General features: G+C 41.7%; 4 protein-coding genes and 1 long non-coding RNA gene across 6 annotated transcripts in view; 2 read left to right on the top strand and 3 right to left on the bottom strand.

Annotated features, from left to right (window-relative positions):
- The window catches only part of LOC121190328, a 35,073-nt gene extending 29,053 nt beyond the window's left edge, over positions 1-6,020 (bottom strand). Inside the window, exons 1-4 of the long non-coding RNA XR_005894970.1 lie at positions 5,853-6,020; positions 3,251-4,604; positions 2,268-2,300; positions 1,045-1,119 (exon numbers count right to left, since the gene is read on the bottom strand). This is a non-coding gene — a long non-coding RNA (uncharacterized LOC121190328). The remainder of the gene's footprint in view (positions 1-1,044; positions 1,120-2,267; positions 2,301-3,250; positions 4,605-5,852) is intronic.
- Positions 927-8,584, top strand: inpp5kb (inositol polyphosphate-5-phosphatase Kb). Its single transcript, XM_041050964.1, is given in 15 exon segments — positions 927-1,002; positions 1,005-1,154; positions 2,195-2,246; positions 4,296-4,400; positions 4,520-4,628; positions 5,022-5,138; positions 5,641-5,816; positions 5,905-6,016; positions 6,102-6,211; positions 6,606-6,755; positions 7,308-7,521; positions 7,676-7,813; positions 7,903-7,986; positions 8,090-8,194; positions 8,516-8,584. Coding segments are annotated over 15 exon segments (1,767 nt in total).
- Positions 8,585-11,201: 2,617 nt separating this feature from the next.
- On the top strand, positions 11,202-15,807 carry nle1 (notchless homolog 1 (Drosophila)). Of its 2 annotated transcripts, none has more exons than XM_041050965.1 (13): positions 11,202-11,259; positions 11,862-12,023; positions 12,286-12,506; positions 12,691-12,770; positions 12,876-12,952; positions 13,045-13,142; positions 13,419-13,611; positions 13,738-13,873; positions 14,012-14,058; positions 14,148-14,350; positions 14,476-14,635; positions 14,743-14,813; positions 14,914-15,807. In XM_041050965.1, the coding sequence occupies exons 2-13, from the start codon at positions 11,886-11,888 to the stop codon at positions 14,924-14,926; spliced, it is 1,437 nt and encodes a 478-aa protein (XP_040906899.1). In that variant the 5' UTR covers positions 11,202-11,259; positions 11,862-11,885; the 3' UTR covers positions 14,927-15,807. The 2 variants fall into 2 exon arrangements, with proteins under 2 accessions (XP_040906899.1, XP_040906900.1); XM_041050966.1 differs by having other exon boundaries at positions 11,203-11,259; positions 11,847-12,023.
- A 682-nt stretch (positions 15,808-16,489) lies between these two features.
- Positions 16,490-21,069, bottom strand: slc25a1a (solute carrier family 25 member 1a). Its single transcript, XM_041051696.1, has 9 exons — positions 20,832-21,069; positions 20,140-20,247; positions 19,929-20,028; positions 19,305-19,443; positions 19,106-19,190; positions 18,914-19,018; positions 18,650-18,765; positions 18,487-18,560; positions 16,490-18,394 (listed from the first exon to the last, which is right to left on the bottom strand). Exons 1-9 carry the CDS (start codon positions 21,067-21,069, stop codon positions 18,280-18,282), a joined length of 1,080 nt encoding a protein of 359 aa, XP_040907630.1. The 3' UTR covers positions 16,490-18,279.
- Positions 21,070-22,155: 1,086 nt separating this feature from the next.
- Positions 22,156-25,039, bottom strand: LOC121191007 (F-box only protein 39-like). The gene is made up of 6 exons (XM_041052051.1): positions 24,612-25,039; positions 24,306-24,477; positions 23,443-23,751; positions 22,783-23,007; positions 22,366-22,542; positions 22,156-22,278 (listed from the first exon to the last, which is right to left on the bottom strand). The coding sequence occupies exons 1-6, from the start codon at positions 25,037-25,039 to the stop codon at positions 22,156-22,158; spliced, it is 1,434 nt and encodes a 477-aa protein (XP_040907985.1).
- Positions 25,040-25,047: the final 8 nt, after the last annotated feature.

Below are 25,047 nucleotides of genomic sequence, written 5' to 3'. Positions count from 1 at the left end.
ATTAAACATAACTGCATACAGCAAAGATAGATATATAAAATACATATGCATTAAATGAATATATCAATATATATAGATCCATATAAAAAGGATTTACAAAGTAGGAGTCACTAAAATTTGCAAAAGTTAATGAAGGCCACCATTATTTGAATCTGAATCTATCTTTGGTGCCCCTTGTGGCAGGAAGTAGCAAGTACACACACACATACACAAACACTCTAGGCAGGGTAAAATTAATCAGGCTTTGGATGGCAAAGATTACTTTAAATCCTGATTATGAGGCAGAAGAGGAGCCAGGACAGAAATCTGCTACACATTTTGTGAGATGTTGATGAGACTCTGCACAGTTTGTGGATGTCTGAGGGGAAATCTTTTGAACTAACAAACCTTTACGAAACATAAAGGTAAAGGACAGCTAACTAATCCTGAGAATTATTTTGATTGCTGGCCAGCTTCCCTCCCCCACCAATATAGACAGTCAAAGACATTTTAGTCACTCATACACCTCCAACACTAAAGCAACAATGAAGGACTGTACCCTATACTTTTGAAATGAGGACATTGTAAAACGTTATTCAGAAATTTAGTGTAATCAACTACTCTTTTCTCATTAACACCAATATGTAAGTTTTGTTCATTTAAATTAGTAAAATTTGTAATTTTTTTAGACCACTATAACATTGTCCACAGTCATTGTTCTTTAGAAATCATAGGTTTTACTGTATTTCCACATAGAATAAAACAGCACCCTACACATTCCATACTGTTAAGAAAGTAAAGGATTATTTATGAACATACAAAGAGGGCCTTAATGCAACAAATGCCATGCGTCATGGTGACATTCAATAAACAGACATGTCCATTCATGAATAAGATCATTCTTTCTCACTGGATTCTTAGCCAACCTGGGATAATAGCTTGATCCGATGTTACGCTTTAAGTCCAGAGCAGGTTGTGTGTGGGACCTTGCACCCAGAAGGGGAACAGCTGAGAAGAGTGTGAGGGAACCAAAAAGAAAAGAAACTGTCGAACAACGGGACTCACCACAGGAAAGCAGATCCAGTCTCTCGACTCCCCTTTGGAGATCTTCGTCATCTGTGCCCACGGGGTCTGCAGCTTCTTCCGGACACAGCACCAGAGACACACAGAGAAAGGTACCATAGTGAATGGATGATGGTGGGGCTTGTTTTTGTTTTTTTTTTAGTTTTCAGCAGGTACTTTAAAAAGAAAGACCAATACTCACACATCTATCTGAATATGAGGGAGTACTGTTCTTCTTGACACAAATATTAAACTGTCTGACATAATCAATATATGGCTTGCTAGATATGCCTCATTTACGGCTTATTACTATATTTAAACAATAGCGTTACTGTGTAAAAGTGTTTTGGTTTGGAGACATGATGCCTCTTAAAGGTCGTAAACAGGTAAAACTGTCCTGCAGGGTCGAAGAACACTAATACTGGACAGTCAATGGATTTATAGGGTTTGAAAAATATCCAACAAATATTGGACTCAGTGGGTTATATCTGATTACAATGACAATTTTTTATTGCCAAAAACTGCCAGATTTTATGCATGCTAAACCTCATGATTTACAATGTGCAGCTTTACTGCTCTGGTTCACTCTCATCAACCTCAGTCTCAGCAGCTCTAAAAACAAACTGTATGCTACCTGCTATACTGCTTTTCTGGTTTGTATTTTAATGACACACAGGACAACCACATGCTCATTTGTACATACTTGAATGAATATTAATATTTATACTCTGCAGTGTTCCTATAGTATGTGTTATTGGCTTATTTTCACTAAGACCTTTTGGGTTTCTTTTTTATTTTATGACCCCACAGCCTGATATTTACCTTGTGGCAGTTTGTCTAAACAATTTAATCACTCTTACACATCAGGAACCTTTTGATTGACTTTTTGAAAACCTGTTTTTAAAATGGCTCTCAAGTAAAGTGTTTCTGTTTTTTTACATGTGACCTTCAGGGCATTGTCACTTTAACGTGGATGAAGCTAACCGTGATTAGACATGATTACAAAGCCATTTCAGAAATGACTTTCAGGCATCCCTGTCAGGTTTAGCTTTGTCTGTTTCATTGGGCTCCAGTCTATTATTGTGCTTGGTATGTGTGCCTCCTGTTTGTTTGCAGTTTGTTTAGGCATATGTGTGTTTGTGTTTGTCCACAGGGGAGAAAATGAGCACTGGAAGATTTCGAAGTGGTGGGAGAGACAAGTGCAGGTAAGAACAGTACCTTCTCACCTTTTTTCTCCCATCTTCTTTTTCTCGTTTGTCCTGGAACGAGAGAGAAATAAAAAAAGTGATGAAAGTAATAGTGAAAGAAAGCACAGACTTCAGGCAGCAAAGGATGTATGTAGGTGTAACCCTCCTGTACAGCCTCTGAATTGCCTAACCTTCATAAATTTCAGCCAAGCTCTCTGGCTGCTGGTTCTGAGTCTCTGCAGGGCTCTGTGATAAAACTTAAATAGTCTCCCATTAATCATTTCTCGCTGGATGAGTGAACCCCCGTCGGTTATCCACTTAACACTTCTGCTAACTAAAGAATGTGCCCTAAGTCTCTGCATGTGACACTGTTACATGATGTGGCAGGGAGAACTTGGGCAACAAAGATTAGCATTTTTTTAAAAGTGCACTTTCTTCTGGTACTTTCTTTGCTCCAAGCTCACTTCCATTTCCTTATAAAATTAATTAATATTCTTTACTCATATAAAGTGTTTTAAAAATTAGGCAGTTAGGTAACAACACATTTTCCAATTCTGGCTGCTTAACTCCCAAACTAAACTTTTCATCTGATGCTAAAAGTATTATTTCACCTTATTCATGATTTTGAAATCTAAATACAATTAAGTATTAGGCTGAATGTTTTGGAGTAAGTGATTGCCTTATGTATTATGCACTTCCAAATCTATTACATAATTTGTCCACTTTTAACTGTGCTGCAACAATAGAATTAAACTAATTCAGTTATGTGAGAAAAAAAATTTGTGTCAAAGCTTACAAAACTCCATTTAACCCCCCACTGTTTTAAGATAACCTTTCACCCATATTAGTAGAGAGGCCAAAAGAAGCTAATGCTATTGTGCACTGATGTCCCCCCTCACTAATGCATGGCTGTAATTGAGGGGTTGCATGCATTGTTCAGTGTACTCAGCTGATGGAGAAAATGCTGGTAGTAAACCTCTTAGGGATCTGAACAGTTGCCCAAGTCTTGCAACAATACTCACAAAGATGAGAGGATCAGCCTCTGGTCCTCCTCTTCTTCTCCCTCTGACTGCAACACACTCAAAGACAAACACACACACACGTTCACATGCCAGTGATTATAGTCCAAATCGGACTCATTCTCGCCCACATTCCTGAGTCGACCGGACTGCTTTGTTAATCGTTGCTCCATCGCTGCATGACCACACAGGACTCAGCCACAGAAAGGACCACACCAACACAGAGGCACTTCACCCTGGGCTTTTTGAGTTTTTCCATCCTGGACAGTTTGGAGAACCTAAAACAGAAGCTGCCTGAAGCACATGCAGAGAGATCTGGCTAACAAGGAAACGATTCATGTTACTTCCAGTGGCCTGAGCAGAGTGGAGGCCTCTCTCATCAAATGGCTGCAACCAAACCAACCAGAGAAGTCTGAGGAGGAATCAAGCTAAAAGCATTTTATCCACTGGATTTTACTTTCTTGCCCTTGCAATACAGCCTCTTTATTTTTTTTTATTAGTGTAATCTTAAACAACCTCCCTGACCAGTAGGACAGATAGGTAACAAAGCTAATACCACGAAGACCTTTTTGTCAGTCTACGATCCAAAGATGGACCCCTTGACAGACAGTCCACGTGTGCGCTCAGACAGCATGAGCAGCTCAGCATCTCAGGGCTCGAGGTCCAAGATGCTCCTTCGCCAGCGTTTGTCCCAGCTGCTGACCTGCATAGAGGACTTGAGCTCTGATGACGAAGCTGGTGAAGAAATGTCCCGCACACTGGATGAAGCATTTCAGCTCTGCGGACGCTACATTCCCACAGATGCATTCAGGTTTACACATGCATATGGTCACTCATGCATACACATGATTAGAGAGACATCATACACACACAGGAAGTGTTTGACTTGTCTGAGAAAATCAAGAGTTTATTCTAACTCTGAGTTTACTCTGAGTTAGTGATTAAGCTTTAGGGGAAATGTGGCAATGAATCTGATATTTGTCAAGATTTTCTATGTCTCCAACACTTTGGTCAGTTACTGTCATTAACCCAAAACACCCATTGACAGGCTGCACATGGTGACCTGGAATGTGGCCACAGCAGAGCCTCCTGAAGACGTCACTTCTTTGCTGCAACTAGACGTCCAGCCCCCCTCAGATCTCTATGTGATTGGGTGAGCAACAAAAAAAAATGTGGAAAGTGGAATTTAATTTGTCACACTGGGCCAAAGCAGCAGGGTTACAGGCGTCACTGCGCCGCTATTTGTTTTTCACTGGTGTTGGTGTGTGTCAGCCTGCAGGAGGTGAATGCCACCCCTGTGAGGTTCATCTCAGACCTGTTAGTGGAGGACTCCTGGAGCCACATCTTCATGGAAACACTGGCACCCAGAGGATTCGTCAAGGTGAGACCAGACGAAGGGAGGAAAAGGGAAATTGTGTGAGGGTTAGTATAAATAAGAAGAAATGTGTGTAGCTTAACAGGTAGTATAAATAACAGAATCCTGAAGACTGCTGTTCAAAAAAAAAGTATGAAAAAGTTATATAACCATACAATTTCATTGTATTTGGTTGTATCTTTAATGCACTATATTCTGTTATTCAGTATATTCTGTTTTTGCTGTATATTTACATATACATATGTAATGCACTATTACAGTTCACAATATTAGTTATATAATTTGAAACTCAATCAAAAAAATTAGAGGAGGAATATAAGGACAATATTAAATTATAAAACAAATGAACAAATGTGAAAATAATTGATAGAACTCCTCCCTATCTCTGTCTGTGTCTAGGTTAAATCAGAAAGGATGCAGGGTTTGCTGCTGCTGCTTTTTGCCAAACAGATTCACCTTCCCTACATCAGAAACATCCAGACCACCTACACTCGTACTGGCATCTTCGGCTACTGGGTAGGAAATCACAATGGGAGCATTGGTTAGCCCTGAACCTCACAGACAACAACGCTGTCAAATTTGGCACACCCAGAACCCCACTGGCATCAGATGCTGTAGAGTTTAAAGACATTATGAAAGGCCCGTTGTGTTTGCTTAGTGGAATGTACAGCAAACAGCTTTGACTGAATTAAATCACAAACAAAGAACACTCAATGGTAAAACTAGTACACTGGGGCAAACACTTGCAAGGCAAATGGCTTAATCCATAAACCAGGTTAAAGAAAAAAAACATCATCTGATCGAATCATTCTTTTTATTCATGGTTAAAATGGGGATTATGAGAATTTTTTAAATTCTACAATTTTCTTGTAAATACAGCAGTAAAATGAATCTGCACTTTTACTTTTTATGAAAGTTTTTTTTAAGTGACTTTAAACACAAAATGCAACTCTTTGGAAATCCACTTTATCTCTCAGGTCACATATTATATTCCTCCTCCTCTGTTTATCTGTGTCAGGGTAATAAAGGAGCAGTGTCTGTGCGTTTTTCCTTCTATGGCCACATGGTGTGCTTCCTCAACTGCCACCTAGCAGCTCACATGAACTACGCTCTGCAGCGTGTTGATGAGTTTGAGTACATCCTGGAGACCCAAGACTTTGACATCACAGACACCCCACTAATCCTGGACCACAAGTCAGCATGCACATATCTGCACTATGAAATACATACACTGAGGGTTCTTGTACAGCAGGTAAAATGAGCCTCCGTCCCTCTCTCACAGGGTGGTGTTCTGGTTTGGTGACCTGAACTTCCGTATTGCAGACCATGGCTTGCACTTTCTCCGCTCATCCATAAACAGCGGACGTCTAAATTTGCTCTGGAGCAAAGACCAGGTGATGGGCTGAAATGAGCAAAAGCACACATACACACACTCAGACACAATCATGCACATTTGCTAACTTATACTTTTTTTTGTAGCTTATCATGATGAAGAAGAAGGAACCATTCCTGCAGGAATTTGAGGAAGGACCATTACATTTTAATCCCACTTACAAGTTTGACCGTAACTCTGACACCTATGACACCAGGTAAAATGAGCTTCAAACAAGCATATTACGTACTGACATCTCTGACTGACTTCTCAAACATGCACCCAAACTTCATCTGTGTTCTTGTTTCCATTTGAATTTTGCACAGCTCTCCGAAGACATGGTTTGGTTTTAAGTAAGACACGCAATTTTTTTTTTGTGCTGCATGCCCCACATTCCTTTATTTCTTAGTCACCGCACCATATGTCCTTTTTCCCCAAAGCTTTTGCCACCATCTTTAGCTGAAATTAAACATGTAACCCCTGAGACACACTAAACAGGAAACCAAAGCAGCCAAAGCAGTAAACCTTGAAGTGTAGATAAAATTGGGAGCAGCTCTTTCTGTGAGTCATATCCATTCCTGACACTAGCACCATGTATGTATCTCTCTCAGAAAGAGCACTGTGGCGCTGCCCCTAACCATGTACAGACCCAGACCCCTACAGCGCTGCAGCACCACTCTCTTCCTCCTCCTCACCTCCCTCACCTGGGGGCTACTCTCTGTCTGGTTGGGGGCCTGGTACAGGGAGCTAGACCCGCCAAGGTGGGTGTCTCCATAGATATGCCCTGACAGGCTCTTATATACTTAGGATACAATCACAAAATATCTGGAGACACTGATATAAATAAAATAAATTTAAAAAAAAAACACAAAGGGGTTTAGTAAACATAATAACCTTCATGAATTTCAGACTTGATCTGCAAATTCATTAGACCTGAGACAGCTGCCTCCTGCACCCAGCACCCCACTGTTTGTTCCTGCATTATGTATGCGTTGCTTTTTATAGTGAAAGTGTGTAGACATGAGCTGTAATACCATGTCAGATGGTACTGTTCACTCCTGACATCCATCATCTCTTCACTGCATGCTACTCTGTAGGTAATGTGTAACTCTGTATGGCATGTATGTGTGTGTTTGAGTGTCTAGTCTGTGTTCTTCAATAGCACTGCTCCCAATATTTCTGTCTAAGAATTGCTAGTTAGGTTGAAACAGATAGACACAAATGGATATGTGATAAATCAGGTAAGCGTTACAAGCAGAGATTTCGACTCATTTTCAACCTGCGGGATCAACACTTGCCTTTGTTTCGCTCAGTGGCAAGAAGAGGAAACCGGCCTGGACAGATCGGATCCTCTGGCGCATCAAACCCAAAACCCCGCCATCAGAGGATGATGATGAGAAGGCGTCAACTTCTACTGATGATGGACAAGATGAGTATCCAATCCTCGTCACCCAGGATAAATACAGCAGTGACATGAGCTATGGAGTCAGTGACCACAAGCCTGTCACTGCAACCTTCAGTCTGGAGGTGAGAGCAGACATATTGTTGGGCATTAGGACTTTGTTTTGTGATGAGCAATTCTGTTAATTAATATATAGAAGTTTGCATCTTTCATTCTGATGCAACTTTTAAATGAAGGAGTTTCTCTACATTGTTAAAACTCCTCTTGTTTTTCCCACAGCTGAGGAAGTGCTTTGACACACCACTGGTGCACATCTCTCCTGTGGGTGTATGGAGCGCTGATCAGGATGCACTTCTTAACTACACTGTCCAAGAGGACTTCATGTCCTCCACATGGGACTGGATTGGCCTGTACAAGGTAGTGGGGCAGAAATTGGGCTGGGGGGCAAACAACTAAAACAATATAATAAAAAATAGATCTGAACTCATGGGGTTGCTGTCCTGCAGGTGGGATTCAAGAGTGCGTCCGACTATGAAACCTTTGTTTGGGTCAGAGAGGATGAGCTGCCAGAAACAAATGAAGTCATACAGGTAAAGTGAAAGTGAGGCTTTAGTATTATGTTCAGAAACTGTTTACAGTGAAAATAAAACATGACTGCAGGCTTCATTAAAAGCCATGTGTGTTTTGTTGCAGATATCTGTGGATAAAGATGGGATCCCTCTGCTAGGTGGACAATATGTTCTGGGTTACTACAGTACAAACATGCAAAGCATCATCGGCCTCAGCGCTAACTTCCAGGTGAGTGCACTATCAAATCATGATTTTACCCTTATCATTATCTTTCAGTACTTCATTATCATTTTTTCACTTAGAAGAGGATTGTGTTGTTTTTTTAAGAAACTTCAGTCTGTACTGATTAACATTCACTATTAGAAATAATGCCGGATATAGAAGAAGGTTTGGCTAATACTGAAATCTGTACTCACAAACTTTCTATGAATGATTGTTAAAATAAGTAAAAAATTGGTATGTCTTTATGACTTTATGGAGATATTTTCAGAATAAAATGTGCGTGGCAGTGGGCTGGTTAGTTTGAGGATCTTTGTCTTGATCTTGCAGATCCTGGAGTCAAAGCGTGCTGTCATGGAAGGCCTCGTTCCTGAGAATGTCAACGGGCTCAACAAATAAGAACAAATTCACTGCAGTGCCACATCACATTCCTCTCTCCCCTGAAAATTCACACAGAACTGATCCAGACTCTCAAATGCCCCAAGATCAACTCCATCATCTACTGGATAATCTGACAGTACACATTAAATAATGGCCACCACACTGTCCCATCACATGGATTGGAAACTTTAACTCATTTTTGCCAGATTTTGCCTTTAAGGAGTTCACCTTAAGTTAAAGTTACTCATGCTGGAACAGTTTCTCAACAAAAAAGGGTTTATCGCTGTAACGAGTAGCCAACCACCACAGGCCAAAATACAAGAGTAAACATGCACAATGACAAAATTGCTTCAAAAACAAATGGCGTGCTTATTAAGATTTGTTTTTGAAAATGGTGCAGGTTAATAAGTCCTTAGTCAGATAGTATTTGAAGATGCATTTTTATGTTTTGGTTTACATCAGTGTCAGTGCAGAGAGCTGTACAGTAAGTGTAAGCAAGATCTGTCAATTATAAGGAACTTTGTAGAGAAAAATTCTATGATGATGCAGGTTGTTTTACTTTATCGATGTGTCATAAAATAAGTCTAAGATGCATTATCACAGACTTTAAGGCAGTGAACAGAATCACAATAGGATAATGTTTTGAATTTACCTGGATGTTAAAGATTTGGATTAATTATTTATCTACCTTGCTCTAAATGTCTTAACTATAGTCTCATACAGGACATCTTATCTGTTCAATGTAAAAATGATAATTGTTGTCAAAAAAAAGAAAATTTCAAAATTTCTGAGCGTGCATGCGTGTTAATGTAAGGTTGTGTATATTTGGTTGACTGATTGGTACAGTGAAAAATATCACAGCAACAGAATACAATCAGCATGGAGGACGTGCATTGGGATTATTTGTGTAATTGTGGTATTGAAATAAATAAAGTACATGTTTGTTAGGAAAGCATTGGAATTATGGCCGTGCATGCAAGCAACAGCCTCTGCCTCTTCTGTATTCTACAGAGTTGGTTCTACAAGTAAGGGTTTTCTAAAAGTGGGCCTGAAGTGAACCGTCTCCTTTCCCAGCCCTTCAGACTTACCCCCCTGTGGTCTGAGTTGTCCTGCAAAGTGGCTAGCAGCATCAGCAGCTGTGCATGGATCACACTCTTTGACCCAGGTCTTCACTTCTGGGTACAGCACCTTCAGATACTGGTCCAGAACAATCTTTCCATCATCTCCTCCTTGGTGCAAGTGTCATACTGGACCCATTTGCTGAATGACTCCTTCAGGTGGGTACACAGTTCTTGGGGGTACTCCTCAGATGATGTCTCATAAGAGCAGAATCACTGATGGTAAGATAGCAAGCATCCTCTGGCTTGCTTTAACATCTCACACCACATGCAGGAGTTGGTCCACTGGTAGAAGGAAAAGGCATGGACTCAAAGATCTTCATCTGGTGCTCTGTTTTATTGATGTCACCAGTCAGGTGATAAGTGTAGTTGTGCAAATTTGGATTTGTATAACGAACATGACAATACAAAACTAAGAACAAACTCTTCAAGTCATCATAAGGAAACTTATGTCACATGGACAAAAGAAAAACAACCAACTCTAGCCACATTATTGCAAGGCTCACACTACCTTCCACTACCCAAGCTGCACTGCTACTATGCCTGGTTTTATACAGGACGCCCCTCCTACAGCCAAACCACAGTTAATTGAAAATCAGTCAGAAAAACATATGACCACCCTTTCAATAAAGTTTTTGAAACCTGCTACTTCCGGTTTGATGGCTGGACCATAAAGCTTTATGTAAATGTGACAATAAGAATAATCCACTAAATGATCCCGGAGTTAAACAGTGTAGTTCTTGTTCACAGCTCATTTAACTGGTTGTGATTACTGTTCATCTGCATAGCACAGCAAACTGAAACTATTTAGCTGTTAGCTAACGCTAACTTATCAGCTAATGCCATTGCTAAAGAACGGCAATGAGATTGAACCCTGGCAAGAGCAGTGCAACATTACTGTTAGCTTAGCACAACACAAGTAGCAACAATCCTATTCAACCGGCCACGTGGAATTAAAAGTAGAACTGTGTGTCCCCTGGCTGTCTGTGAGACCTGTGTGCACCCTACTTCTTAAAAGGTATAGGGTAACTCCATGACCCATAGCAAAAAGGACCTGTTGGTAGCTAATTCGGCGTTCGGTGTACTTCATTTTCGAAAATGTAAACAAATACAGAGATTATACCCCCGCCTCTTGTAAAAAATATACATCTGCTCACAAGTGAAGACTTCTAACGAAAAAATACACGTAATTGTATTCACATTTAAACTCGTGTTCGTTATATAATTATATAAACAAAAAGTAAAAACCCTCTCCTATTTACTCAGTGATATTCTTTTCCTAACCCGTGGTGCCATTGTCCTTTGTTTTCTTGAGTGAGGTGCGATTAGATACCTCTTCAATACCTGCGCAGTTACCTGAGACTTGGCGTAGAAATATCGCGCAGAGATATTAAGAAAATGAAGATGAGCAAGGAAATCCAACACGGACCTGTTCCCACGCTCCTCTCCCATAATGCATTGCGAGGGTCCGTCCACTGACTTGATAGTTCCAGCCTCCTGGAGCATCTTTCCTGTAAAGGCTCTTCGGTGGTAAACACGTGGGGAGTTTTGACACCGCTACCTCTCTCTCTGAAGGTAAAGTTTTAACACATTTATGTGCCAGTCAAATCCAATATAAGGTTGGACACAGTTGTGTAGACAAATGACGGCTATCTTAATGTCCTGCGATCGCTGCTAAAAGGAATTAGGTGTCCAAAATGCTGGCTAACAGCAGGCTAGCGGAGTTAGCTTTATCGGTTTACAGCAAGCCTATGGTTGGCATAGGCTAGCTAAAAGTACACAGCTAAACAGTCAATCTCAGGTGGTACTATTTGGTCCAGATCATTACAATAACAATGTAAAATACGACTGTGCAATGTGTTGCTCCTTGTCTTGTTTTCTAAATTAGCATTAGTGAGTTAAAGAATATTCTGTTAGGTAGCTTAGCTAGCTTCTTTTATGTTGCTTGAGAAATGACAGCACTTACCATACTCACTAAATACGAAACTGCAAAATCTATTTTGGTCTAAATACAGCATCAAGGTGGAGTAGATGTGTGAGTTTTTGTTGATTGTTTTTTGCAGATAGGAACTGCTATTCAGAGACTTCCAAAACACTACGGGAAGCTAAACATTAGTTACAGTATGTTAATAACATCTGTTTATACCTACCTCTATATAAAGATCTCTTGTTGTTAGATTTGAATCTAAACCAAACAGAGGATGACGAGTGAGGACGTGGAGCGGCTGCTGATCCAGTTTCAGGACGAGGAAGGGGAGGTTCTTGGTTCACCTTTTGATGTGCCTCTAGACATCACCCCAGACAAACTACAGCTGGTCTGCAATGCATTGCTACAGAAGGTAACTAGCTGGTACCGTGTACCATAAAAATAGAATTTAAGTTGTTATTACAAGAATTTCAGTCTTGCATGTTTATGTTAGCATTGTAAATCCCAAAAATCAGTATCAGATTTCAAGCAACTAAATGTAAATTTCATTATTCCTGAGTTTATAAACACTTAAATATCCTACAAAAATATAATCTGACCTCACAGGCCATACATTGGTTTCAGTTCTCTTCTTATACACACTTCTGTCTTCCTTTTGCTTTTATTCACTGTAGGAAGAGCCAGTGCCGCTGGCATTTTTTGTGCGTGGAGAGGCTGAGGTGGTGTCCAGTCTGGGGTCTTGTGTGAAAGCTCTTGGGGTTGAGACAGAGCAAGTCCTACCAGTTGTGTACCAGCCCCAGGCTGTGTTTAGGGTCCGAGCTGTGGCCCGCTGTACCAGCACACTACAGGGACACACAGAAGCTGTTATCTCAACTGCTTTCAGCCCCACCGGCAAGTGAGTGACTCTGATACCGAATTTCTTTGCCTGTTTTTCATGCTTACTAGTACTGTGATTTATCTGAGAGTTCTTATGATATTACAGCAATTACAAGGAAATGAACTAGAAATTATGTTATAAAGACACACCTCATGAGTAGGTTTAGACATACTGTTAATTAAGCTGTCCTTGTTTGTTTTAGATATCTGGCCAGTGGTTCAGGTGATACCACCGTGCGCTTTTGGGACTTGACAACTGAGACGCCCCACCACACTGCCAGAGGTATAAGGTCACTTCTGTAGGGCATCATAATCTGCTGTGCATCAAAATACAGCTGATAGATTAATGTTTTTAGACACCACTGAGATGTGTTCTGCTTTATTTAAGGACACACACACTGGGTACTGAGCATCGCCTGGTCACCCGATGGCAAGAAACTGGCTTCAGGGTGCAAGAACAGTCAGGTATGTTTCCAACACACATATGTCTGAGATGTATTTGTTAGATGTATCCCATGAACATAATGCATTTATTAATTGTGGAGATGTTCCTGTAGATCTGTCTTTGGGATCCAGTGACAGGTACACAGATAGGGAAGACTTTGACAGGACACACCAAGTGGATCACTTGGCTCTGTTGGGAACCTCTCCACCTGTGAGTGCTCAAGTCATCACGTTCTCATTTCCATAAATTGCTGCCTGTTATTTTCATGCTCACCTAAAATCCCACTCAGACAGTTACTTGCACATTAACTGCCAATACAGTACACTAAAACATTGTTGTATAGACGAGGGGACCGAGCTCTTCTGGCTTGTGTTCCAGAAATAAGAAAGCATCCTTGAAAGAAAACCTTACTCAAAAAAAGAATCTAATATGTGATTCTGTCCAGACTTTCTGTTTCTCTGATCGACCCCTCCCTTTCCCTTTCAGTAACCCAGAGTGTCGGTACTTAGCCAGTAGCTCTAAGGACGGCTCAATACGTATCTGGGACACAGTGCTGGGGCGCTGTGAGAAGATTCTGACTGGACACGTTCAGTCAGTCACTTGCGTGAAGTGGGGAGGAGATGGACTTCTGTACACATCCTCTCAGGACAGAACGATCAAAGTCTGGAGAGCCAAAGATGTAAGTGTGTGTGTGTGTGCGTGTGGCTGACAAAATGTTGATTGCTACAGGCAGAATGAGCTAAATGAGAGGAGACATCTGTGTGGTAAAGCAAGTCTTAATGTGTTTGTCTGTATGTGGATATAGGGTGTCCAGTGCAGGACTCTGCAGGGTCACGCCCACTGGGTGAACACCCTGGCCCTCAGCACAGACTACGTCCTGCGCACTGGTGCTTTCGAACCTGCGACTGCCACTGTCAACCCGCAGGACCTCACCGGATCACGTACGACCTGCCTCTTTCTTTTGATAAAATCCCAGTGGGAACTCATCTTGTCTGTTCTGATCTGATAAACAAGCTCTTTTTTTGCTATTCTGTGGAGGATGTTTTCATGTAACAAGCTTTTTTTTTTTTTTACTTTAGTGGAAGAGCTGAAGGAGAAAGCCTTGCAGAGATATAATAAAGTCAGGGTAAGTACGGTTGTGTTGTGAAACGCTGATGTGTTTGAGTCTGTATGCACCTTGTTATCTGTTGCATTACCCGTGTTCTCCTGCTGCAGGGTTCAGCTCCTGAGCGCTTGGTGTCTGGCTCGGATGATTTCACCATGTTCCTTTGGAACCCTGCAGAAGACAAGAAGCCTCTGGCCAGGATGACCGGCCACAGCGCTCTTGTCAACGAAGTGCTCTTCTCTCCAGACACCAGGCTCATCGCCTCTGCCTCATTCGATAAATCCATCAAAATCTGGGACGGACGCACTGGAAAGTAAGAAAATCTCTTTACAATCTGTGTGTAATACTGCTGTTGTCCAGGCGATGGTGCTGTAAGCACAAAATGTGTTTCTGTCACTGTGTACCCATGTCTCTGCCTGATTGTCTACCTACCTGCAGGTACTTAATGTCTCTGCGTGGCCATGTGGCATCTGTCTATCAAGTGGCGTGGTCAGCAGACAGCAGGCTGCTGGTCAGTGGCAGCAGTGACAGCACGCTTAAAGTTTGGGACATCAAGACTGGAAAGCTTAACATGGACCTACCTGGCCACGCTGATGAGGTGAGGGAAGGAAATAAGTCATAGAATTCACTACAACGCTGCTTTCTGATAGTTGTGTACTTACTGTATTTTTCCCCCCTAATTGCCTTGTTTTTTGTGGTGTGAAGGTTTATGCAGTGGACTGGAGTCCTGATGGTCAAAGAGTGGCCAGTGGCGGGAAAGACAAATGTCTCAGAATGTAAGTGAGATGCCAAGAAGCCTCTTTATCTCTTCTTCAGAATAGTTAAATACCAGTGTTTCCTCACCCTTAACCCCTCGGCTTTGTGTTGTGTTTCCAGATGGAGAAGATAGCCACGTGTCTGTTCTGCTTCCTAACGTTGGCAGAGGATTCAAATCTTCTACTGTCAAGCAACCTGACCGCTGGAGGAAGAGTGGCTAGACTGTACCTAATCCCCCAAAGTGGCATTGTGTCAAAGAGCTTTTGTACGGTCATGATGTCAATGCCATGGGAGCATTAATGACTGTAAAGGTGTTTAGCTCAGTGGGAGTGTAAAATGGGAGCAACATCCATCCATTGAGATTTTTGTAAACAGAAGCTGTACTGTGAAATTCAGTATAAGCATCTCAGATTTGACCCATGAAAGGGTTTCCGTTCATGTACATACTGTTTTGTACACCTTAGGTCTCCTGACATGTAAAGAACCTAATATGCTGAAACCACAAACAAGGTCATATATTTAAAAATGAATATGTAAACTAATTCTTCAATTTCTGAATACTGTATTCTAAAGAAATGAAATCCACATTGAGAGATTGTAAAACGATGTAACTGGCCACATCAGGAGAACAAACATATTTCTCTCAGCATTTATGTTTGTCCTCTCTTTCACCTTAAGCCTTACTAGATGAACTGTATCCTGTAGGTGACAGGTGGACCAGGCAGGCAACAGGTGGGAGCGCTAATACCTTCCTCTATGATGTTAATGCCGACGGCACTTGCCCTGGTCCTTCAGCCTTTAATCTCCTCTGTCCTGTGGTCAGCAAAGCCTCAACCTGCTGATTTTCTTTTTTTTTTTGCCTGTATGGCAAAACCAAGTGTCACCAACACTGAACTGTGTGATTCACATCCCAGTATGGAAAAACCAGGTTCACCATTTCAGTTAAAATAAGTTTTATATTCTGTATTCAACTGGCTTTGTGAATATTTAACACAAATAAATATTTACATCACAGCTTTTACCTTATGAAATAAATGCTTATTTGCAAGTTATCCTCTCCTATCTATCAGGACTGAAACATTTTCAGGGAAATTCTTTTTACATGAATTCAAATTCTTCAAATCCAAAAGTGGTGGAGAAAACCAACACATAAAACATATTTATTTTAACCGTACATCTTAAGAGAGCTCTATAGCATAACTGTATGGCAAATACTCCGTTACCAATTAACTGAATAAGAGATTCTAGGTAGAAAATCAAAACCCTTAAGAAAACAAAAGCAACTCTTACTGCTTGTCACTGTTCAGATAAATGTTTACTTCACTTTTCATACGTCACTGAATACTTTCACTATTCATTCTAAGAAGTAATCCTCTGTATGTCACTGAACATTGCTGGAGGTAGAATTTACTCAAAACCAATTTTACTCAGATGCTCAGTTTTCTCATCTATATCCACATAAACGCAGTATCTTCATTTATTAAGTCACACATTTCCAATCAATTACATCAGGTTTATTAAACTCAAGTTTATTGAGACCAGTGAAACCAAGTTACGTCTAAATGTTTCAATCATACTTTGAGCACTGATGTTTTTTAACAATATTTTTTTAGATGTCGTCCCAACATATTTCAGTTTTCCTTCAACACAAGTGAATCCTTCAATCCGTCTGACGAGATCTTCTGAAATGTGAATGATTGCACTGAACTGGATGCGCTGTACGATGAGCCTGGCCAGCAAAGCATAAACACAAAGATTCTACACAGTTAAAATGTGCTTTTGTTAATGAAACCAAAACAATAGAGACATAACAATTAAACAGTATTGTGGTGCTCTAAGGATTTTCTCCAATCAGGGATATTAGATTGGAGATTCTACTGAAGCAGTTTGGCAAAGAGGAGTAAAAGACTTCTGTGCAAGGCTGTGTGTGGTGCAACTAGGTCAATTGAAACCAAGCCTTGCTTAAACACTTGTTTTGTTATCGAGCCTCTGACATATCTACTTTCCCCTTGTTGGGAACTTAACATATGTAAACACCATGTTAGACAAGAGTGAATGCATTAAAAGACAACTAATTAACCATTTCATCAATTAGTGTACAAAAAGCTTATGAAACAAGTTAAGGTGAGGTAAACAAAGAATATTAAAGTGACATACTTGGGGTCTAGTTTGATAAGTGAATCAAGAAGCATGAAGAAATCATTGAAAGCTCAAGCACATTGAAATCATATGGCTTACAAAGTCAGTTATGTTTTACATCCTGCAACCGCATGTGGAGAAGAAGGCAGCGCACCGGCACCTTGGTTGGAAATTGCATGGGCCAGCCTGACCAAAGATCTGGACAAAGCATGTCTGGCCACATTTTCCAGCGAAAGCCTTCACATGCAGCTGTGGAGAATTCAACCACCTACTGAAGACGTCAGTAACTCAGCTGAAAATGTAGTAATTTTCCCACAATGGCAACAATTAGTTATCAAAAACTTCTACTAATAAACTCTTATCTCCAACCCTTTAAGACTGCATGTGAAGATTGTGCTACATATGGATTTGTTTCATACAATATGTGCTTCATGATTAGTCATCTGGTTAAAACTCTAAAACTGTCTGAAGGAGAGGTACTGACTCCAGACCAGTTAGTGTAGCCTCAACAAGCCTGCAAGCCACTGTCAGTGCGTAACACGACGAACGCCACGTCAAGATTCATGCAGCCATACTCTTGTTGTCAGCAGCGGCCACTAAATACACAATGAACAGTATCTAGACTTCATCACCAAGACACAGCGAGGAAAAAGTGCGACTATTTTAGTGTGATGATGCCACGAGCACAGTCAAGTAAGCAATTACAACAACCATGTGTTGAAGTACTGTACGGACATTTTAAAGTACTGCAGCAGGCTTGGTTGCATCCAGAAGCATCTCTGTTCTTCCCTCAGTATAGTAAGTACTCAGTGAATCAGAAGACACATTTATGGTTTCAGTACAAAGTGTTTACACTTTACAACATGTACGGTAACAACAGTCATAGAATGCTAAAACATTAGACATACGTAATATCTGTTTTTAACCTACTCAAGTTTTTGTGTTTCTTTTTTATCCCCCTTCTAATTTAAACCTTTGGTTAATAACATTAAGTTTGGTCAGGTGCACAGAATAACACGTCACCTACTTCATTTCACTTAGCCTTTTCCTGTCCTTCAAAATAAAATGATCTTTATTCCTAAGTCTGGCCTCTAGAGAGAAAGAGGAGAAATGCAAAACAGATGTTTTTCTTCAACTAGTCACTCTCCCTTCCCTCGTTATGACTGTGTTTAGTTAAGTCCTGCAAATCATTTATTTTATGAGTGGAAAACTGGTCTAAGATGAAGTGTCATCTGCTCGGGGTTAATGCAGAGAGCTAGTATGAACTAGAATAGAGGTGTTCAGTTGTGTGTAGCATGAGGCACTGGTCTGTGCTTCCCTCTGGACCTCTGCCACTGTGTGGTCAGTCTACTGGGTCTTCCACACATTGTTGAGTAGTTTGACCACCTCCTCATAGATAACAAAGACTATGGCCACGTCCAAGCACACGCGGCCAAGCCTCGGAACTGTCCCTTTGTAGAACCTGCGGGAAGGAAAAAATCAGATGAGGTTAGATGGTTTGTCTACAGTACTGAATAAAATCAACAGTGCAAAGCAAGGATCAGAGTTACTCACGCCTGTGGTCCTTCCTGCTTCAAGATCTGGAAGGCACAGTCCATTGTATTTTTGTAGCGGTGGGCCTCCAAACCCTAAAAAAACAAAGAAAAAAAAACCAAGTGTCATAGAAAAGGCATAACCTGATGACACTAATAAAATCATCAGAGCGTGGGTATCCTACCTGCATCCTGGTCTTCACCACATCCAGAGGTGTATTTCCAAAAACACTGGCAGCTCCAGCCGTAGCTCCAAACATTGCCGTGACGATCGGGTGCATCTCTCGTCTGGGATCATCCCCTTTGAGGCCAAATCCAAATGTGAGATAAAATGAAGAATGAAAGGAAAATGGAGAAAAACGCATCAATGAATCGGACAGAGAAAGGACAGAGGTCATAAAACGGACAGGGACACTGGATCTTGTTTTGCAGTACGCAGGCTCTCTCACCTTTGTACCAATTGCGCAGCGCGTTCATCACATAGAATCGAATGGCCTGATTGGTTCCTTGTTTCAGCACAGTCGCTGTCAGACCTTGATACGTCCCCCTCACACCTGAATGAGTCAGACAGATTATTTTACAGCAATATTTTATTGAAACACAAGCCCCTCGGATGATGTTGATCCATCCTGCTCTCTTACCCTGTTCTCTGATAATCTCACTGACTCCATGAAAGAAGCCTCTGTAACGAGGTCTGAGAGAGCACTGGTCATGGATCATCTTAACCTGCAGGAAAATTTAGGATGAACCATTTTGTATTCATTCAGATCCGTGTTGATAAAAAACAGAAAAAAATTCCTACAGTGAAAGAAATGTGTAACAGCATCCAGCTCCACCCACCTTGAGCGTCTCCATGGGACAGACGACTACGATGGCCTCTGCTATCCCCGCTCCTAACCCACACAAGAGGCTCCGCGTGTTATCGAGCCGACCTGTAGCATCTCGCATGGGGTTGCTGAGCATCTCAAACGTGCCAAACCTGAGACAACGAGGGGTAAGGTGATACATTCGAAAATAATAAGAAACAACAGGGTGCTTCTGTTTGATGTAATTGTAGTAGTTTGTTGTTAGATTTGATGGTTCTAGTTTCTCAAATGTGAGGATTTGCTGCCTGCTTTTGTCTTAACATGCCAGTAATTTAAAAATCTTTAGTTTTTGGACAGCTCTTTGGACAAAACAGTACCTCTGATGATATCACCTTGAAATCTAGAAAATTGTTGTGGCCATTTTTTTTACTGTTTTGTGATGATTATTCTCTAATTACAGAAAATAATTAGCAGACTCATTGATACTAACAGTAATCATTAGTTTGAGCCCTTCAAGTTGGTTTTTACTTGAGTACCAAGAAATGCTGAGTCACTGTGTTGGCATCAGTCAGCTGTTAAATTTCAAACTTCAAGATTACAACTCTAGAGATCTTTGCAGTGTATTTTTCCATATAATCTGTAAAGTGTACATCTTCACCTCACTGCAGACTTGGGTATGGATCCATAGAGCAAGGAGCTGAGACCTCGATACAACCCTCTGAGTCCATGATCCTGCACGGTCAACTTCACACAGTCACCTACACACACACACACACACACAGCATCCAGGAGTCAGTAACTGAACAGAGGACTGGCAGAAGACACAAGCCTGCCATCACACAGCAGTCACACATGTCCCAGTGACCTACCAATCCCTCTGTATCTCGGAGGATTGGCCCTCTCATCTAGCTGCAGCTGGGTCTTTACGTACTCTGTGGGGAAGGTGATACAGATCTCTATTCCTCCTGCAATGCCACCTGAGTGAGAGCGAGGAAAGGAAGAGAAATACTGCTGTCAGGAATTGTTGACTCACTGTGCACAACTGTTCTTGAATGTTCTGTGACCAGGAGGAACTTAGCAGCACATCTATTACAGTATGAAAAAAAGATTAGATGGATCATTTGCAGAGTGACACTGCATTGCACTACTGGCATACAGTATCTTTGTTTTAATTAAACGCTAATGTGATGTGATTACACAGCAGTACATGTACTCAAATGGAAAGAATAGCTGAGGGCTACTGAATGTGCCTGCCTCTGTTCAATACCCAGCATCTTTATGGGTATTTTTTAGATAAATTCAAATGAATAAGATGTAAAAAAAAAGAAAAAAAGAAAAAAAACCCTAAATAAATATATAATTAAAGAAGAGACACACAAATGCATGCAACTACATCATGCAACTGCTATAGCATCACTGCTGGCTGAGTGCGTTTTGACCCAGTTCTGCACGGATAGTCTTAATGGGCGACAGACTGAGATTAGCCTGCGCTGTGCAGAAAGCAATATGCGTCTATGATGGGAAAATGTGCGGTCTCATTATCTGCGTTGCAAAATTCAACCTGCAAGTATAGCCTTTCCGGGATGCGTGATTTTTCTCCCTCCGACCGCAGCAGCCGCCAGGTTCCTCCTCGCCGCGTACGACCGCTGGTGGGCCGGCAGAGAGCCCAGCCCCGCCGCGGCGGCCAGACACTGGAACGGAGGCTGCTGATGCGGAGCCGAGCTCGGGCATCCTCTCCTCACACCGCAGCTCTCGCACGGCCCCTCACACACCGAAAACGGCTTTAGCAGCGAGGACATTTTGGTCGTCAGGGCTGGCTATAGAAAAATTTCCCTCCGTGGCGATTGTCCCACTCGGACAATGTCAGTCAACAACAACACAGGAAGGCGCACCAATGTGGCGGCAGAGGGAGCATCAATATTCAAATAGCGGTCAGGTGATGGGGCAGGCCATTGGCTCACCATGCTGTCTAATGCCATTATTCAGTCATGTGACTATGCCTGACTTTTGGCGACCAATAACGGGGAGGATGCTGTTGTGTTGATATGGCTGCCAAATACCATGACAATCCAAATCTCTGACCAGATATTAACAGGTTTTATATAATTGTGCTTTAAGAAAATATAAAAGTTATACAATTTCCTGTCAGATATTTCGTCAGATACATGGATAAATGTTCACTGCTAAGTGTCTGCCCATAAAGTAAAAATAAACATTATTAAACATTATCAGCAGTTAGGGGGTCCCTGCTCCATCTCTCCATCAGTTTCGGGGTCCTTGGCCTGAAAAACGTTGAAGACCCCCTCAAGGATGTAGTTAAGAAAAAAAGGCACAATAAAAAATGTACATTCAATTCATCCATTCATTGTAGTATGTAATAATAGAGGGAAAGAAAGGTACGTTACAGAGAGTTACACTAACATTTACTCTCAGACAGGGACAAAGAATTTAATAATAATACTACGAAGAAAAAGTAAAAGGGATAAGATTAAATGTGGGCAATAGACTTTGTGTCCTTGCTAGTATGTCAAGAGCCATGCAATCAAGAGTTTGGTATATTGCTGTTGCCTCTTAATCCCTGTTCCTTTAAATAGTGCTCTTGCCATGCCAGAGCACTCATACACACATGCACACACACACTGCCTCCCCCGATCACCCTTTACAATGAAACTAGGTCAGTGTTTCCACAAACACACCCACAACCCCCACCCCCCTGAGAAAACCAGAGACACAGACAGAGTCGGTCAGTCAGCTAAACTACAATGACCAGTTAGCGTTCATTTAGTCAAATGACTTGTAAAACAGGTGAATTTCATGCTTAATTCATTTTTATTTTTTTTGTTTTGTGTTCCTCTTCTACAAGCACCAATGCATGTATTCAGTGATCACACAAAGGGGAAGATAATGGCGAAAAAATTCAGTTCAGGGGGGAGGATCGGGTAGGAAGAGAGAATTTCCTTCAGCTGGTCTTCCTGCTCTATAGTGTTGTTTATTGAGTAGATTCTCACCTGGAAGATGGTCAACGAGAACATTATCATGCATGCATACATCTTGTTGTATGTACAGATTCAGGCATATAGATCTTTTTTTCTCACTCTGATCATGTTGAGCAAGCTCCTTCGTGCCAGTCTGATTTGCAGCAGCTTCTCCACAGTCCTGATATCTAAAAAAGCCCAGAGTCTCAGGTCCTCCAGACGCTCACACACCTCAACCAGCTCCAGCAGCTCCTCATCCAGGGATTCACTGCAGTTGCTCAGGTTTAGAGTCAGATACTATACAGACAGACAAGATAAAGGTTACCTACAACACATTCACGTTTTTTTTTTGTTTAAACATACTATTTGGATTAAAGTGTATTTGTGTTCTAAAATTCATGGAAATCCAGTCAGTAGGTATAGAAACATTTCACTCCAAAACCACAAATTTTAAAAAATGTGTCATGGTTGACCTGATAAATTTCACAACTTTGACCTCTGAAAAGCTCTGTAATGCTGCTTGTTTAGCACCCTAACCTGCAGGCTCCATCTGTAATGAGGCAGCATGTTACAGAGGAGGGGCGTGGCACTCCAGTCTTCATTAGGGGAGTAGAAAGCTGTCATGGTATATTCTGTCAGAGGAATCTCACGCAGCAGTATCCTTGCAAGGTGGTCAGGATTAATGACTTGGTCCACTGTGAGCATTACTTTCAGGTCCGGGCATCTTGATGCCAGAGCCGCCCATGAGTCACCACTCACCACCTTAAGAGAAAAGATGTAGCCAAGGCACAAATGAACAAAGGAAACCTGAGGGGGTATAATTTTCACTAGTGGTATTTCAGTTTCTTTTTCTTCCTTTTTGCCATTTCAGCATGTGCTCACACCAAGGACTTTTACACTAATCCCAAAGTACCTACAGTGCTACCTTGCCAAGAGGCATGTTTCACTTGGTGGATAGGTTACCAGAATGATTAGGCCATCCAGACCTTGCAGGTGTGTGTCCTTACACTCAGCTCCCCAAAGCTGACATCTATGATTTTTCAACGATGGCTTTCCTTGCCATCACACTTCAGCCCTCTACATAAGCAGTTCTTTCAGGATGGTTCATTCTTTGAGGATGGTCCACTGTACCAGTGGTTTGCTCTATCCCACTTGGCAATTCAGCAGGAAATGTCCATCCATTTCATTCCTGCTTACCTGTTGATGGGGCTCATCCAGCGTGCAGTGCAGTGAAATTGTTTGCAAGGGGCTCCCATCTCTACTGGAGTTTTGCCACCGTTCTCTGTGTCTGCGCTGAAGTGCTGTTAGGAGCTCGTCTGACAGACAGGAGTAACTCAGGCTCAGGTTGGTGAGGTCTCGCAGTTGGACCAGGACAGAGGGAATATTGGAGCTAAGGTAGGCATGCACAGACCCAGAAAAGAATCCCACCAAGTGTAAAGAGGAGAGACAGCGCTGGGAGTGGAAGCATCTCTGATAATGTGACAGGGCAGAAAGCAGCATCAGACCCTGGAGTTTAAAGGAAAAAAAATAAAAAAAATGTTTAAATAAAATGTATAGTTATTCATGAATACAAGTTGTCCATCCAAGAAAAGGAAAAAAAAGTTATAATATTATTTTCACAGTGGAATAACATTTATTATGAAGGAATTATACATGACCTGCTTGCTTCAGATACTATTTATTCAGTTCAGTTACATTTGTACATTGCATTTGTAGTTACTGACTATGTAGTGTGTGTGTGTGGTAGTTGTGTTTGCACACGAGTAAAAGGAAAATGGTTTTTCAGTACTTTGGGCTCTTGTAGATTGTGTATTAAGCTGGGTATATTGGAATTAAGGTGGACCTGCAATGCACAGGAAAAAAATTTCCTGGATCTAGAGTTTCTGGATCTGAAGTGTTTGCAACATCCCCTGGTGACTGATATATACACCTGAATATCAGCTTGAGAAGATTCATCAACAAAGATTCATTCATTCACATCCTGAGCACCTCTAGTGCCAACCCTCAGCTGATGAGCTCCGCTGAAATGTTATCTTTGGACTGCTTTTCATGGTATTCACCTGTTCCATGGAGTTTCTCATCCTGCTCAGATGAACAGAGGTGAGCTTTGAGGCCCCTCTGCGGAGGAAGAGAATCAGGTTGTTTACCAAAGAGCTCCTGTGCCCTAACGTCCAGGCTCTCCGGTCCAACTCCAGTCTTACAAGGGAGAGGGACCGCAGTGGGGCCTTTACTCTGCAGAGACAAAATGATGTTCAATTTAGAGAGTGAGATGTCACCTACAATGTAAGGGGGGTTTATTTGGGGTCCTGAATTGTGTAAAGCCAAGATGTGGTTTAGACAGGCTCTCAGAAAACACATTCCTTTACCTGGTAAGCTCAGAGAACAGTCCATTGATGGTTCGTGCGAGACGTTGGGCTACCAAGAACTTGCGTGGAGGGCACACAAACACCTCCAGCCTCTCCAGGTGGACTCCCAGGTAACGGACATAGGTCACAGCATAGCTGTGTTCAGACTGCCTGAATTTGGATAGCCGACCACTGAAATGGAAGAAGCGGGAGCGCCAGAGAGCCGGAGAGCGCATGACATTGTGCCAGTGATGACAAACCATGTCTGCGTTCATGCGATCATGATCATGAAGAAACCTGAAGACGTGCTGCAAGCACACATTAGGAAGTGACCCCCAGTTGTCCAGGTTGTCTTCACCCATCTTTACCTCACTGCCCACATCTTCTAAACAAAAACCTCCCTCCTCAGCACTGTCTTGTCTGTGCATGGGGACAAACTCCTTATCCATTTTTGTTT

This window comes from Toxotes jaculatrix, chromosome 12 (genome assembly GCF_017976425.1).
Source record: "Toxotes jaculatrix isolate fToxJac2 chromosome 12, fToxJac2.pri, whole genome shotgun sequence".
Taxonomy (NCBI): domain Eukaryota; kingdom Metazoa; phylum Chordata; class Actinopteri; family Toxotidae; genus Toxotes; species Toxotes jaculatrix.
Note: the sequence above shows the minus strand (reverse complement) of the source record. Positions and strands in the feature narration are given on the sequence as shown.

Excerpts from the sequence above, each read along its gene's own strand:
- nle1 (XM_041050965.1), top strand. The coding sequence starts at position 11,886 with ATGACGAGTGAGGACGTGGAGCGGCTGCTGATCCAGTTTCAGGACGAG. Across the intron at positions 12,771-12,875 it reads GCCCCACCACACTGCCAGAG|GACACACACACTGGGTACTG; the intron begins GTATAAGGTCAC and ends GCTTTATTTAAG. Across the intron at positions 13,612-13,737 it reads AAGTCTGGAGAGCCAAAGAT|GGTGTCCAGTGCAGGACTCT; the intron begins GTAAGTGTGTGT and ends ATGTGGATATAG.
- slc25a1a (XM_041051696.1), bottom strand. The coding sequence starts at position 21,069 with ATGTCCTCGCTGCTAAAGCCGTTTTCGGTGTGTGAGGGGCCGTGCGAG. Across the intron at positions 19,444-19,928 it reads ATACCCAAGTCTGCAGTGAG|GTTTGGCACGTTTGAGATGC; the intron begins GTGAAGATGTAC and ends TCGTTGTCTCAG. Across the intron at positions 18,395-18,486 it reads AAGCAGGAAGGACCACAGGC|GTTCTACAAAGGGACAGTTC; the intron begins GTGAGTAACTCT and ends TCCTTCCCGCAG.
- LOC121191007 (XM_041052051.1), bottom strand. The coding sequence starts at position 25,039 with ATGGATAAGGAGTTTGTCCCCATGCACAGACAAGACAGTGCTGAGGAG. Across the intron at positions 24,478-24,611 it reads CTGTTCTCTGAGCTTACCAG|AGTAAAGGCCCCACTGCGGT; the intron begins GTAAAGGAATGT and ends TTGTCTCTGCAG. Across the intron at positions 23,752-24,305 it reads TGAGAAACTCCATGGAACAG|GGTCTGATGCTGCTTTCTGC; the intron begins GTGAATACCATG and ends TTTAAACTCCAG.